The sequence below is a fragment of the Scardinius erythrophthalmus genome (genome assembly GCF_964197995.2).
Source record: "Scardinius erythrophthalmus genome assembly, chromosome: 17".
Taxonomy (NCBI): domain Eukaryota; kingdom Metazoa; phylum Chordata; class Actinopteri; order Cypriniformes; family Leuciscidae; genus Scardinius; species Scardinius erythrophthalmus.
The window spans coordinates 12463708-12479654 of NC_138237.1; the positions used below are offsets into that span (position 1 = coordinate 12463708).

The window sequence follows — 15947 nt, forward strand, 5'->3', positions numbered from 1 at the left end:
AAGTTTCATTTCTTGCCGTCATTTTCTTACTGTTTTCTTTTGCCAAAGTGGACTCATTACCATATTTAAATTGGTTTAATTAAGGGAGGAGACTGGGTGGGGCGTTGTGCTCGTGCATGTGCGCTCAAATTTACGTTAATTGGGATGTACAAAGAGAATATGCGTGGGATCCTTCGTACGCAGAGATTCATACATCTGGATTTTTTTGTGCGTACGCACATTTACAGCTTTGTCCTTACGCAATGTTTTAGTATGAATTCAACGCAAGTCTTTGTACATGAGGCCCCTGGAGCCCTAGGCAAGACAAGACGTGACCAGAAGATAAAATACTTTATTAACTTGGCAGTTCTTAAAATTAGTCTTTAGCAGGGTTGTATTCTGGTAGTTTTTGTTTAGCAGCAAATTATAAGCTTAAGGTGCGACTCGATTGGACTGAGCTCATTTAAATATGTAAATGTACGATTCGCATGTCTGTTTTTTAAACAATCATGCACCTTAAAGGAGAACTCCAGTCAATTTTAACATTGAGCTCATTTTTTTGTAAATTTGGAGTGCTGTCAATACAGAGAACAACGACAAAAATCGGTGTTGCCTACACCACGTTATCCTCTTTTTAAAATTTGCACCCTGTTGACTTCAATGGGGCAAGTTTTAAACCAGCTTTTAGCCTCTTAACATCCTTAATGTGTCATTACAAGTGCCCAGCTAATGTGAGTGATTCCTTCAGAGTGATCACGGGTGAATCTGACTGCAGTAGATGTGAAAGATATTAATAAAAATGATGTTATTTGAGCCAGCGCACATACCTGTATTTACATCCTGTTTTCGGTCAGAGTCCATAGTAATCGATTATCGAGTTCACGCGCGTGATCATAGGTAACTAAACCTATGCGTGTGAACTCGACAATCGATTACTATGGACTTCGACCGAAAACAGGATGTAAATACAGGTATGTGCGCTGGCTCAAATAACATCATTTTTATTAATATCTTTCACATCTACTGCAGTCAGATTCACCCGTGATCACTCTGAAGGAATCACTCACATTAGCTGGGCACTTGTAATGACACATCAAGGATGTTAAAGAGGCTATACACGTGGTGTAGGCAACACCGATTTTTGTCATTGTTCTCTGTATTGACAGCACTCCAAATTTACAAAAAAATGAGCTCAACGTTAAAATTGACCGGAGTTCTCCTTTAAAGGGATAGCTCACCCAAAACTGTAAATTTTCACTTACTCACCTTAGAGTTTTGTTGACTCAATCAGTCTTTTGTGTTTTGTTGAACACAGAAGAAATTATTTTAAAGAATGTTGGTAATTAAACAGTTGACGGCACCCACTGACTTCCATAGTATGAAAAAATACTTTGGAAGTCAATGGCTACCTTCAACTGTCTGGTTACCAACATTCTTCAAAATATCTTCTTTTGTGTTCAACAGAAGAAAGAAACTCATGCAGGTTTGAAAACACATGAGGGATGTAAACAAAAAAAGAAAAGTGAAGTCCGCACAGGCGCACACTGCAAGCTACTCCAGATAAAATGATTAAAAACACAACTTTTCGACCATCAGGTCTTCATCAGGTACAATGAACAGTGTACCTTATGAACACCTGATGGTTGAAACGTTGTGCTTTTAATACATTTATCTGGAGTAGCTTGCAGTGTGCAGACTTCACTTTTCTTTTTTGGTTTGTTACTTTGATGTCCTGCACCTGAGCCCAATCTGGGTGTTTGGGATGTGCACACCAGTTTTGTATTTTTGATTCTTCGGTGAGTAAATGATGACAATTTTCATTTTTGGGTGAACTATCCCTTTAATTATCAAGATCATTTTTTTGGTAGCTGCATTTAAAATCAACATGATTTCACAAAAATCTGAGGGGTCAAGTAGGATTTTTTTTTTTATCCATCGGAAATCGATTGAAACGTGACAAGTAGTCTCAAATGTATTGGAGATGGGAAATAATAAGATGAGAGGAAAAATTATATTTTAAAGCGTTTGCGTTCTCTCACAAATGTTTTGCATTCCCCTGAGTTCTTTGCAAGTGAACACAGTTTCTCTGATGAACGCAAAATGTTTGCAAGAGAACACATAATGAGTGAATTTCTTTCCCTTTCTTTCCCTGTGTCCCTTTAGGGGCTTTGTACAAATGATAGGTAGTCGGAGCAGAAAGATTAAAAGAAATAAGAGTGCTTGGAGACGTCAACTGAAAAGGAAACTCGCTTCAGAGGAGGAGCAAGTTATTGTATTTTGATGACATTATGAAGACAAAATGTTTCTTCTTTGCACCAATGTATCGTGCACATCAAATCCAGAAACATTCAATAAAAAAGACAGCTTCTTTTATAATTATATGTTGATTCAACTTTATGAAATATAAGTATTTACTGCATTATCTAATATATATATATATACATACATACTGTATATAACAGAAAAAAGCTCTAAATTCTTTTAATGTGGTATTGTGTTGTAAGTCTCGTCCAACGAATGGGCCAAACAGATTACTGTCAGGGCACCCTTGGTCTTTGCCCTTTCCTGCTCATCAAATCACTACTCAACCTCTGTCCCAAACTCAACTAAATGATTTATTGATCCAGGGCAACCTCCATATAACCTGTAAATTACCTCAACACTGTGTCATTATCTACCAATGATGAGCAGGGCCCAAAAAACCAAGAAGATGCCTCTCAGGAGAGACTTCTTTCAATGCCGGACCAAAGTCTGATTCAAACTTTGATCAGGCTTAACCTGCTTTGCAATAATTACTATTCCTGTGAGAGACTAGAGGAGGCTGGAGGTTCAATGAATCCATGGACCCATGACCGCCCTGCCTGAAAGCCTCGTTTGAACTTAGCGAAGAGATGCGGCGCAATCCGCCAGTAAGGAAAATGAAATGGAGACAAACCGGCACTCATGCTGCACCGTAACCTGTGGACTCCCCAACTAACTAGATCTAAATTATTAGTCACCGTCTTATGTTATCATGGCATACGTACAGCCAAATACATGCAATTAAAAGACATACTGAAGCATGTAAATTAAGATTTACATGTCACAAAAATTTCAAATAAAACATCTTGCACTTGATTATATTTGGAAACTTAACGCATTATAATTTGAGTGACAGATCAACAAAACCATGCCATAAGCGTCATTAACTTTTTCATTTACTGTCCACAAATAAGAAACACGATGGAAATCCATACTAAGATACACCGAGGACTGAGGCTAGCAGAACTAACTGCATAATAATGCAGATCCAAATAAACTAAACTAATAACCACTGGAAAGACGAGCCAAAATTTTATCGTATCAGTGCCAGAATCCATGTGCTGCATGTGCTGATAGTCCAGCAACACTATCAAATGGGAAAATAGTGAACTGAATAGAGTGGGTGGTACAATTTGTGGGGCAGTACAATTAATGCAGAGGAGAAAGTACAATTAATAACTCATAACTCTTGAGAGAGGTCAAAAGTTTAATGGTACCATTTTACTTCAATATCAGCCTAATTATATTCAGAAAAAAATAGTGAAATAAAAGTACAGGATTTTCATGTCATGCCAACACACTTCACAAGCTTAAAGTGGTGGACTAGAAAAGCAGGTGAACACTGCCCTCCTGTGACACTCTGGAGAACAATACTTTCTGGGCAGTTGGTCAAAAAATTAAAAAATCTGAGAGATGATTACATTTAGCATGGCTTTACCGTGACATATGAAACTCAAAATAAAATGTAAATTCTGCCCAGTCAAGCCTGAAACACACATGCCTGAACCAAAATGAATAAATAGTTTCATTCACTAACATGTTTTAAAATAAAATAAAACATTAGTGTATTAATCACACACACACACACAGTCTTATGAGATGTACAAACAAAGCATCTTTGCTTCTGGAAATGTATATGTTAATACAATCTGTTTTTATGACAGAAAAAAAAAGGCAACAAAAAAAAAGCATGAAATTCCAGTCTGATGAAAGCTGACAGTGGTTTTGCTCTGGTGAGTTTCTGTAACATCAGCAGTCTACAGTCTGACTGGGTGAACCAGGGGCCCACACTGTCAGGGGTCTATCAACAAGATGTCCTCAGGGTAGAATCCACAAGAACATAGTCCCAACGAAGAAAATGACCCAAAACAGAAGACATCTCTCAACAAGTAAGTTATTAAAATACCATGAAGCAACACTCTAAACTGTTATTTGAGGTACACAAGTTCTGGAAAGGCAGCTGCCACATGTCTACGTACTCTGCAGCTTCTTTTAGATCAGACACATTGCTTGGCAGATTCATCGTTTCACCGGAGTGTATGAGTGCGCTTTTGCAGTTGTGTGGGAAAAGCTAAAAATAAGCTTGAAGGTCGTAGATTAGAGAAAGCTTGCGGTGCGAGTCGATTGCCGGCATGCTGGAAGAGCGTTAAACAAACACAACAAACACAAAGGTGACCCTTGCGCAGCAAAAAATATAATCTGATAAAGATTAACTGACTAAGCTATTAGCATTGTGCCATTATTGCAAAACAAAAAATTGTCAGCACAATATAATCAGAACAAGATGAGCAGCACACTTTCAATTTAATATAAACAGGAAAACTAACTTCTGTATTTTATACGGCAGGAAACTTTAGTGTAAATGTGGCAGTAATGGAGTAATGCTTGACCAAGGCCTGTTGGTGATGTATTTGGCACTACATGATGAAATAGTAGAGCAAAAAAAAAACACTGCGTGTTCACAATGTGATTATTAGTATGGCAGATTATGTGCAAAAAAATCATGCACAGCCTAAGTTTACTGTAGTGTATGGGTTGCAGAATTGGGATTGCTTGCGGTTAAAAAGCCATACATTAATGTTATATATGCATTTGCAAAATCGTACATTTCAGAGAAATCAATTGATTCGCTCTGCGGACGACATTAGAAAGTAATTCAAAGTACGCCTTGTAAGATGAAGGCCTTTGTGCATAAGTTTCCCTTTTTAAAAATGCAGATGAGAGAACATGAAGCATACATTGTGCAAAATTACCCGTCACAGCCCCTCAATAAACCCTTAACATCCTTAAAATTGGTTCATATTTGGCCACATGCATATCAATGCGTCGGTTTTGTGCCGGTCTTTTGAAGACATTCACTGTTTAAATGCAAGGCACGTATTAAGACATTAGCCTCAGATATGTAATGCATGTTTAACTAATGGTGCTTAACGATCATATCCAAGCTGATGAAGAATCATAAATGTGCAACTGGGACCTTGCTTCTTAAATTGTCCTCTTTTACATTGTAGAATTTAAACCCTGGAAAAATAACTTTAGCTAATTCCCTGAAAAGAAAAATCAACTTCAAACACTTTAAATGGAAGACATGCTCGAAACTCCAGATGCTTCCCATAAGTCTCACTGAACCCATTCAAAGTAAGCAATTTCATCAAGATCAACTGGATAATCTGTTAGATGTATTGGCTCTTTGTTGTCATATCGTTCTCCTTTGTAACTTTTCCAGCGTCCGGCTGGTAAGTAGATATCCCTTTCTTGCTTGCCCGGCTCCAGGACTGGTGCCACCATCAGGTCATCTCCTATCAGAAACTGTGAGTCAACTCTATAAGCCGTTTCATCACTGGTGGCAATCCACCATAATGGGCGAATTATGGGGTCCCCAGTGTCAAGAACTTCTCCAGCCAGTTCTATGACCCTGGGAGCCACAAGTGTCTCGTGTAGCTCAGTGAACCGTTGAGCGATAGCCACCACCTCATCATCGTACTCCCATGGGGGAATGGAGAACTGCATGGAGGGCATGAAAGCAGACAGCTCCAGCCACCGAATATAGAGCTCACGGTCTGGTAGCTTGCCGTTTCCATCTGTACGGTTAGGATAGGCATTGCCTCCAATCATGTCTGGCAAGATGAACTGGTAGCCCAGGATGCTGATGGTGAGGACGGTTGGGATCAGGGACTTCAGGCCAAGTTCGTAGCCCCACACGGAGTCCCGGTCGATCGGACGGAAGAAACAGGAGATGTTCTGAGAGCCGTAGCCTGACCGGAGCTCAGCACGCTCGTTGAAAGGGATGGCCATTTCGGTGTAGCGGCGAGTGAAGGTGCTTGGGTCAGGGAGGTGGGCTCGGGTTCTGAACTGCCAGGGCAAGTAGTTGGTCTCGCCTGCATCCAACTTGAAGGAGGAAATGGCGTATTTGTGGCGTAAAGAGCGAAGCTGTGCCGTGAACCAGTTGCGAGCTTCTGGATTGGTAAAATCTAGGATTCCACCAATGCCATTCCACCACTTAACCAAGGCAGGAAGTTGGCCTGTCGGCTCCATCACAAACAGGCCTTTCTGTACACATGTCCCAAAATTAGCCGAATCATAATTCACAAAGGGATGTGTCCACAGGGATACTAGGATGCCATCTGCCTTGAGCTTTTGAAACATGGCAGAAGCATTTGGGAACTTGTGTGTGTCAAACTCAAACTCCCCATACTGACTGGAGTAACGATCATCAAGTTCTAAGTGGCTACAGTTAAAACCATATTTGCGTATGTTCTCTGCATAAGTTAAAAATTTTTCCTGGGTGATGTTAGTCTTGTGTAAAGCCCAGGTCGACCATATTGGGTGCCGGAACATTTCTTTGGCGGGAACTTTGTTAGGTTTGGGGAAGTATCGGCGAACCATGACCTTGTGGATGGAGGTCACATCTGGGCCCACGCAGACTCTGTAACTAAGTTCAGCATAGGGAGGTCTTCCAGGTGCAGGTTTGTACGGACTGTCCTGATACCGTGCCTGGAAGTACATGGTTTTCTCTGTATCATTCCAGCCCAGGTGGAAAGGCACAGAGTCATTGATCTTAATGGCAGTTGCATTGGATGAGAGCCAGTAGCGTTCCAGGATGCCACCAAAGTCATGGCGATTGGAGTACACGTCACTGGTGACAAAAGGTTTGGCTGCCTGCTGACCCGAGATGGCAATAGGCCAATGCTGAACCGCAGTCTCAGCACCACCATACCAGTATGATTCATTGTAGGACATGGCATGTTCCACTGGCCGATCCGACTCCAGCTCTTCCCAACGCACACGGTAACACACCACTGTCTCCTTTGGCTTCACTGTCATAATGAAGAAGTTCACCTTGCCAGCAAACGAACGAGAGCAGCGAAGGATCACATCCTCCTTTGAGCAGGAGTCGAGATCAAGTGTACCAGACCTGAAATCAGCAAGCATAAATAAATTTCCTTTAGGTTTATATTGGTCACGTTATTTATAAAAAAAGAGATTTTATAAGTGGAAAAATGTATACTGAATTTAGTTATCAATAAACTGATTCACAACTGGTTCTGCACTCAGATTGTACAGTGTACAGAGACAACCCAAAATAAAATAAATCATTTATCATACAAAATACCAACAAAAATGTCCCAAAAAACAGTTATGCATTATTTGTATAAATGTATTGTCTATTACATGTATTGTTTGTATTTGATCAATGACATGTTGAATCTATTGGTCAATTAATGTATACAAAAATATATGAAAAATTGCTTGAAAATATATTTAAAATCTTTTGAAAACAATTTCATGCATTGAAGTTGTTAAAAAATATGTTATTACTTTTTACTTGACAGAACATGTTTGTTTTGAGTCATTAAATTACATTTTTAAAAATGGTATAAACATTTTTTAAACCCATATGAAACCAGCAGGAATGTCATGTCAACTTGGCGAGCGTGTTTTAAATTATTATTTTTTTAAGACTTAATGGACACTCTTAAATACATGTCAATGACCCATTTTACTTGTGTCTGCTATCAGAACATTTTGGGTCACAACCCACCAGTTGAGCTACAACATTTCTTTCTGTGAAGATTTTTTTATGGTATCAGAAGAATATAAACACCATGTCCATGCATACTGACCTGAAGCCCATCTTCAAGACAATCCCTCCAGCCTGGTTGCGGATGAGAAAGCCATCCTTATTGAGATCAAGCAATTCTGTCTTCAGCAGGTCAGCTTTACGTAGGGAGGCAATATAGTAACACCATGCAGTCACTGCTGCAATCACTAGAACCACACCAATAACTCCAGCCCCGACCAGAGGCCGACTGTCCTTGTTCATCTTCTTGATGGGCACACCATCCGTGATCGTTCCTCCTGCGCCTCCTGGTACTACTTGGTACATTCTGAGTCTTAGTTTTTTATTAATTCACAGTTAAAACGTTGTATAGATGAAGTTTAATTGATAACCTCAAGGCTTAAATGTTATATGCACTAAAATAGATATCATTTGGTAGACTTGTGTGAGAAACTGAAGCGGAGATAACCAAAGTGGATATCTTGCTAAATATGTGCAGAATGGAGTCTTGCATCCATTTTTCCTTGTAGCATTTTCCTCTTGTTCTTTATCCTTTATGAGCCTGAGGGGAAAGGAATGGCAAAGAGTGTCAATGTAAAAGGTTGAAACAAAGTCCAAACAGAAATCTACTTGTCATGCAGATGTAGGAATCACAGTACAAACTCCAGTATTAAGTATTCAGAAAACACTATAGTTTTAGCTTTGATATCGTCCTGAATTGGTCTATTGGGAGGTAAAGGCATAAACAAAAGCAGTTTATTCATGCTACCAAGGTTTCTCGCTGTGGCAGTGTGTGAATTGACTGCACCAGAGGACAACACAAGGGCCTCCGGGTCTGCAGTATGCAACACCACACCTGCAGAATTTTGAGACTGGCTAAGTGCCACCAGACACACTTGGTTCAAATGAAAAGCACAGTTAACGGACAATGTTTTCTACTGAAGAAAGACCTAGAAGAGCTGAACTGCTAATTCAGATGGTCTCGCATTCTGTTTTTGAGGGATATGTACAACACACTGATAAGGCGCAACAGTGACTGCACTCTTTTTCAGGGGCCTTCATTCTGGAAGCATCTCATTTAGTCAATAGTCACTAAATTTGAATTAAATCAATGATATGAATCACAACATTTGAGAAATAAAAAGGTTGTACTTCTAATCATGAAATTATACTATACATATCCCATGAAGCACTGTGAATGATGAAGCCAAATCAAATCACAAGTTATTCTCTATAAATTATTGATAATAAATATAATGCATTATATATTTGAAGTTTATATAGTTGTGTGAGGTTGTAAGGAGACTGACTCAATGTTTTTTGCAATGATTTATGGAAGTGGGCTGTCACTTTTGAGCCTTTTGCTATGAACATTTCCATGGTAAGATCAACTTTGTTAAGATGATCTGATTGGGAGATCGCTTTTTATGATTGTGGGTAGCAGGGGTGTGCAATGAAACAGAAGCAGTGTCCGATCTTTTCTTTCATATTGTGACGTGCATCTGATTATCAAAAAAGAAATGTGGGACAGGGACTTTGTATCGGTTGTTGATTGGATTTTGGTATGTGGGCATTGCAATAAAAAGTGGAGGCAGATGAACGTGTGCTTGCAGGGGCACGGGTTTAGCGGACGAAGTCCTGCAAATATCATCAATTTTGCATTTCTAATTTAAAATCAACAAGTAGGTTGCCTAGTGGCTAGTATAACTAGAATGACTAGTGGCTAGACTAGTATAAGCTGTGGCAACAGTTTTAACGGGAATGAAATTGGAAGATGTGACAGTACAAAACTTCTAAAACATCAAAAACAATATCAACATTAATAAAATATAACTTAAAATATTCTCTAAATTAAATTAAAAAAAATCAAATGATTATACAGAATTATAATCATGGTAGGTCTGTCTTGCAAAGTGTACACGTTGTTGTAAATCGAATTAGTTTTGGAGAAAATTGCAGCTTGATTTTTGCTTCTAGAATGGACTGTTCTGCTCTGTTCAGAACTGCTGATAATGCACATGTTCACTGGTAAGAGGCATGTGATTCTCTGACAACAGTCACTTCAGTTCTTCCCTAAATGAAAGAAGATCTTGCTAAAGTCAATCTTGACAAGAAAACATTGGAGGGATGAAGCAATCGTGTACTCTCACACATCACTCAAATAAACAACATTTTTCTTGTTCAGAACATGCGGCAGCATGCGGCTTAAAAAACCAAAACGGGTTCTTCGATCTCTTTGCAGTTTGCACCCTTAATTTATTCCAAATAGACACTCAAACAGGGCGCTGAATGTACATACATGGGCAAATAGGTCAGAGAGTTGTATCAGGTTGTATAAATCAACTTTCACTAAAATAGCCACAGCACTAGAAACAACAAGAATAATATTGGCTGAGTGAGCTGTTAAATATATAATTTGCATGCTCGTTTTAATAACTCAGGAAATATGAGAGCTAGAACGCAGAAATGACATGGGTCAAAGTGTAACAAGTTCGAAGACATGTAGTAGTAGCCACTACAACAACATTGAAATAGGTCTAAAACTCCTTAAATGATCACATTATTATAGGAAAACGGCACAAAAAAATAAAAAATAAAATAAAAAATAAATAAATAAAACGTTTTAACAAAACAGTTCGGTATTTTATCACATAAGGGTACATGTGAAACAACAAGACAGTCAATGGTCGATTTATCAGGCAAAGGGTGTCGACTCTAAAACACACGCAGGACCTTAATTCGTCGGGTGACAGGACGAATTTGCTATTTAAATGCCTAAACATTTCTATTTACATGATATAGCATACTTACCAGCTTGAGTAGGCTACTGTAGGTTTCGTGTGCTGTTTCCTTTCACGAACGGTTCAAGACGCTGAACTCCGTGTCTTGTTATGGGAGGAGTTTATTGGGCGACTCGCTGTTACCACAAACTCTGCAACTCTGGGAAATTGAGTTTTACTCAGCGAGTGAGAAAGTGTGAATATTGTGGTTTGCTTTGGTCTGGGCTGGCTGTCAGCCGCTGAACATAGAAGATAGTTGTTTGTGAAAAAACAACAGTCATAATTTGTGAGTGTTTGTTTTTATCAGTCTACCATGTTTTCTGTCCATCTCTTGCAAAAAAACTACAAAACAAATCCCGCCAAATACTAGGCTGCCTACTACTTTAAAATTAAAACACTGCTTTATATTAATATGTGGATCATCCTTTCATTTGCATATTGTGTACAAATAGTTTGCCTATTTTATGAAAAATTGTTTTCTACCACTACCACTAGAACAATTGGCCCCCAAAAAACTAAAAAAAATCTTGACTGATCCAATCAGGTAGAATGACCTGCCTAACTCAAGAAACGGCTCACTTTAATACTAAAACTTACCATTCTACATATCTATTTAAAAAAGAATGGGGTCACACTCACAGCACTATTGTTGACTTGATTGCTTCTATTGCTCACCTCACTGTAAGTCGCTTTAGATAAAAGTCTCTTAGACATAGACTTCTTTATTGTCATTGTAACAGAGTCACAACAAAATTCTCTGTGACCCAATCCAGTTTGCAGCATATAAAAACAACAATTCCGACAAACATTAAAATGGCAAACAACAAATGGTCTGCTAAATGATTAAAGTTCAAGCTTGAATTGTCGAATTTACATTGTATGCAAACTACGGTTACCGTGGTAATGTTTGTAAAGCAAAAATAACACACTTAGTGGGCACATCATAAACGTAGTTTATTTGTCATGGTAATGCACACCATCCAAAAATACATTTTACAGTCATTTGAATGAAGTTGCACCCAAGCATATTTTACCAGGCAGGATCTCCAAACACGTAACGTACCTCAATAATACACTGTAAAATGACATTATCAAACTGAGAGAGAGAACAAAACATTATAAAAAATGCACAAACACTGGCTTTTAGTAGTGCTTAGCTTCGGAAACAAACTCTGGGTGGATGATGTAGTGTCCAACTTTATATGGCTTCACCACATGGAAACAGCTGTGTCCTTCACTGCAAACCAAAACATCTAGATTTAAGAAGGATAATCTCAGACATTCAAATGCATTGACAACTGAGCCATGTTTATGCTGAAACACATTTACAGCTTAGCAGAATGAAAGATTAAATTACAATTTTCAAGATTACATTGAATTATATGTCTGAAAGATCAGGCCTGTATCAGATCAGTGTGTGTGTGTGTGTGTGTGTGTGTGTGTGTGTGTGTGTACATATATGTACTATATATATATATATATATATATATATTTAATTTGGAATAAAATACCTGCAATCAGCAGTGGACTTTGAGCGTGGTCTTCTGTGATGAAGGGTAACCTGGTGTTTGAAAGGTTTTAAAGATGGCATGATGTCCATCTGTTGGTTCCAAGCCGATCTGATACGATCTGTGTCTGAATATTTCCTGAATACAACGAAGAAATTACCCTAAGCCGTGTGCAAGATATGAAGATAACTTATTTGAGGACAAAATCATAGCATGATCAGTTCAGAAATTGATAGTATATTCAGAGAAAACACACATATCAGGTAGGCAATGCATTGGATTGCATTTTACTTTTAAAGACACAGTGCTGCGATACAGGGTGATATCTTGTTTATTCAGATGCATAAAGTAAAGTCATGAAATAGCATTTAAGTTAAACTAAAACTATTTATGCAATGCCCATGCATATGAAATATGATTGCAAAAGTTTTACCCTTGTGTGTTTGTTGCATGAGCAAAGTTGGTTTGTTGTGGTTTGAGAAGCCAGGCAGCAGGTGGCAGTGTACAAACTGCAGAGGAGACCTCAGGTGGTTTGGAGTCACTTTGCGATGAGCTCTGCATCGTTGGTTGGTGTCCTGTCTGTTCGTCTTGAGGGCAATGATAATAGTTTTTCAGTTATAATATATACAAATATATTTTATATATTAGTCTGAAGCTGGTGCTGTGCAACTGATATACTACACTGATTTGCTCAACCTCAGCTGACACAGAATGCATTGGTATACCTGGATACTGGATAGATATGTGTCTGACTGGAGGTAGAAAAGAGGTTGGAGGAGCCGTCATCTGAAAGTGTTTCCTTGAGCCATATCCTGTCTGCAGCATTCTTGGCATCAGGAAGTCCTGGGTGGCAAAGGGATTCAGAAACCAATCCTAAGTGGCACTTAATAGCCTGTAACACTGATCCCGAAGAGGTTAGATTGTTTTGCTAACATAGTGAGAGTCGATCCCAACCTCTGATCCCTGTTCAGTGGTTTGGAAACAGTGTAATCGGAGCCTCCTGTACAAAGCCCCCTACATGTAGGTTGTTTTGCAGAATCAAGCGGCTACAATGTTCCCAGGCCTGGTGAATTATTAATGATTTGTCGGGTCAGTTAATTGAAAAATGTTGGCTATTGTTTACAGCACATTTCTTACCTCAATACTGCATTTTAACCCAACTGTTTTGCTCATTCAGCTAAAACATGTCATTCACACGCCAGCAATACAATAATGCAAATCAAGAGTATGCAAACAAAATCCATATAAAATTCAAGTAAATAATTAATGTAGCACACCAGTGCTTGATTCTCAATTTTCTTGTGGTTAGAGACTTAACAAAAAAGAATAAGGTGTGAATGCTTATCACACATATCTGATGTGATCTAACCCCTAAAATCTGAATTTTAAGATTGATAACTTCTCTAATCTGATAAAAAAAAAATACATTTAAAATTTTAATGCAGACATTAAATTGATCAAAAGTGACCATAAAGACATTTATGATGCTGTGAAAGTTTTTTATTTTAAATGAATGCTGCTCTTTTGAACTTTTATTCATCATGAAAATAAAAATATTAAGCAGCAAAATTTTCAACTGTGATAATAATAAGAAATATTTCTTGAGGTCCAAATCAGCATATTATAACTATATTAGAAGGATCATGTGACACTGAAGACTGGAAACATGGCTGCTGAAAAGTCAGATTTATCATCACAGAAATAAATTCAATATATTAAAATAGAAAACTTTTAAATTGCAATAATATTTCTCAAAATCACTGTTTTTACTGCATTTTTAATCAGATAAATGCAGCAATGGTGAGCAAAAGTCCCTTCTTTCAAAAACTTGGCAAATAAAAATACCACTGAAAAATTAAAAAATGAGACCATAGAAGAAACGTTCATTTATGCTGGCGATCGTGCTACAGTATAATTGTCCAGGAAGCTCTTACCGGCCGTGGATGAGGATTGTTCCTGCGATATGCAGAGGACGGCCTGGGCCGGGTGGGTTTGACCCGAGCTGGGTAACTGAACTCCTCTGAGTAGGTGCTGCTGAAGTGTAGCTGAGGACCCATTTCCTCTGTGTACAGTAAGAGTGTGTCTGCAGCTCCTTGACTGCGGTCAACCAGACCTCACCCCCTCCCTCTCTTCAGCACCTCTGCTCTTGTGCAGTCATGCACCTCTTCCTGTACCCTAAATCCTCTCATCTCTCCATGAAAAGTATTCAAAAAAGTTGCCTCAAAAGAGAAAATGTTGTCATCGTTTACTCATACTCTATAGGTTTGAAACTACATAAAGTTGAGTTAACAAAATGTATCACTCTGCCCCTTTTCTATCTACACATTTCGGATGTCACTGGATTGCTTTGAGATCAGACTAAAGGTTACAATCACATTTGAAATTGTAGTACACAAAACAAAGCACATCTGAAGCAATCATATGGGATGTTATTCTGGTATTCTGGCCCGGTTCTGTATTAGACGCTCCACTGAATAGAGGAAAAGAGAGCTGGCAATTGGATAATCTGCATATGCATCCGTCGGTCACCAGGATTGAGCTGCCATTGTTTTAATTTCCCCCTCGGCCAGTGATCAATAATTCAAGCCTTAGATCCTGTGTGTCTTTTGTGGCCCTTGTTCAGCTGGGCCAAACTGAGAGTTAAACAGGTGAGGAGAGATCGGTTTATCAGACTGGATAAATGCCCGAAATAGAGCTGGAAAGAATAGGGGCAGAGTGATACTTTTAGTACTGATTATAAGAATAAAAATAACTAAAAATGTTGATTCTAAATTTTAAAAAAGAAATCTACAGAATGTATCATTTATTTAGCATTTCATACATTTTGCAAAAAAATGTGATATTGTGAAATAATATTGCAATTTAAAATAGCGGTTTTCTATTTCAAAATATTAAAACATTTTAATTGCTGTATTTTCAGCATCGTTACTCCAGTCTTCAAGTGTCACATGATCCTTCAGAAATCATTCTGACATACTGATGTGCTGCTCAAGAAAGATTTCTTCTCATTATCAGTGTTGCAAACAGTTGTGCTGCTTAATATTTTTGTGGAAACCGTGATAAATGTATTATTTGATGAAAAGAAAGTTTGTTTTGAAAAATTAGTTTGAATTAGAAATCTTTTGTAACATTATAAATGTCTTGACGGTCACTTTTGATCAATTTAATGCATCCTTGCTGAATAAAAGTATTAATTTGTTGATCTTTAAAATGACTTCATTTAAGAATTCGAACATTAGTACATTTTCCTTTCTCTGTGAATGAATCATACCACTATGCCATAACTTCAGAATGCTAACGTTCTGACATTAGTCTCCACATTAGAAAATAACTCTATGATACATTAAGGCAATCTGCTCATGTCATAGTAGCTACAATATTGTAGATGACAGTAATTAATGTGTAATCCAATATGAATGAAAGGAGTTCTTCATTCATAAGAGATAATCAAGACAGTCATCATTTAACTGAGCAAAACTGGCACTTATCCACAGTCCCTGTCAGCACCACACACACACACACACACAAAAAAAAAATCCCCCTTGTCTGTGCCAACACAAGTAAATCAAATATGTCTTTCAGCAACCTATTATGCAAAGGACAGCTTTCAGGTTACTCAAATAGTTCCACAGGGAAAAATGTTCCACTCATAATTATTGACACAAAATGGGTTTGAAGGGAGGTTTCTGTCCAGGTCTACTTTTTAAATAATCACTCAAATGGAGATATAACCTAATTATATTTGTGTATCATTAAGCTCCAACTTACTTTTTGTTGTTTGTTTAACAAAACACAGTAATATTTATCTTTGAAACATTA

At 38.1% G+C, this 15947-nt stretch overlaps 1 protein-coding gene across 1 annotated transcript; it reads right to left on the minus strand.

Moving 5' to 3' along the window:
- Nucleotides 1–3477: 3477 nt before the first annotated feature.
- On the minus strand, nucleotides 3478–10733 carry myorg (myogenesis regulating glycosidase). Its single transcript, XM_081390050.1, has 3 exons — nucleotides 10652–10733; nucleotides 7905–8402; nucleotides 3478–7195 (listed from the first exon to the last, which is right to left on the minus strand). The coding sequence occupies exons 2-3, from the start codon at nucleotides 8165–8167 to the stop codon at nucleotides 5401–5403; spliced, it is 2058 nt and encodes a 685-aa protein (XP_081246176.1). The 5' UTR covers nucleotides 8168–8402; nucleotides 10652–10733; the 3' UTR covers nucleotides 3478–5400.
- Nucleotides 10734–15947: the final 5214 nt, after the last annotated feature.

Excerpts from the sequence above, each read along its gene's own strand:
- myorg (XM_081390050.1), bottom strand. The coding sequence starts at position 8,167 with ATGTACCAAGTAGTACCAGGAGGCGCAGGAGGAACGATCACGGATGGT. Across the intron at positions 7,196-7,904 it reads GTCTTGAAGATGGGCTTCAG|GTCTGGTACACTTGATCTCG; the intron begins GTCAGTATGCAT and ends TGCTGATTTCAG.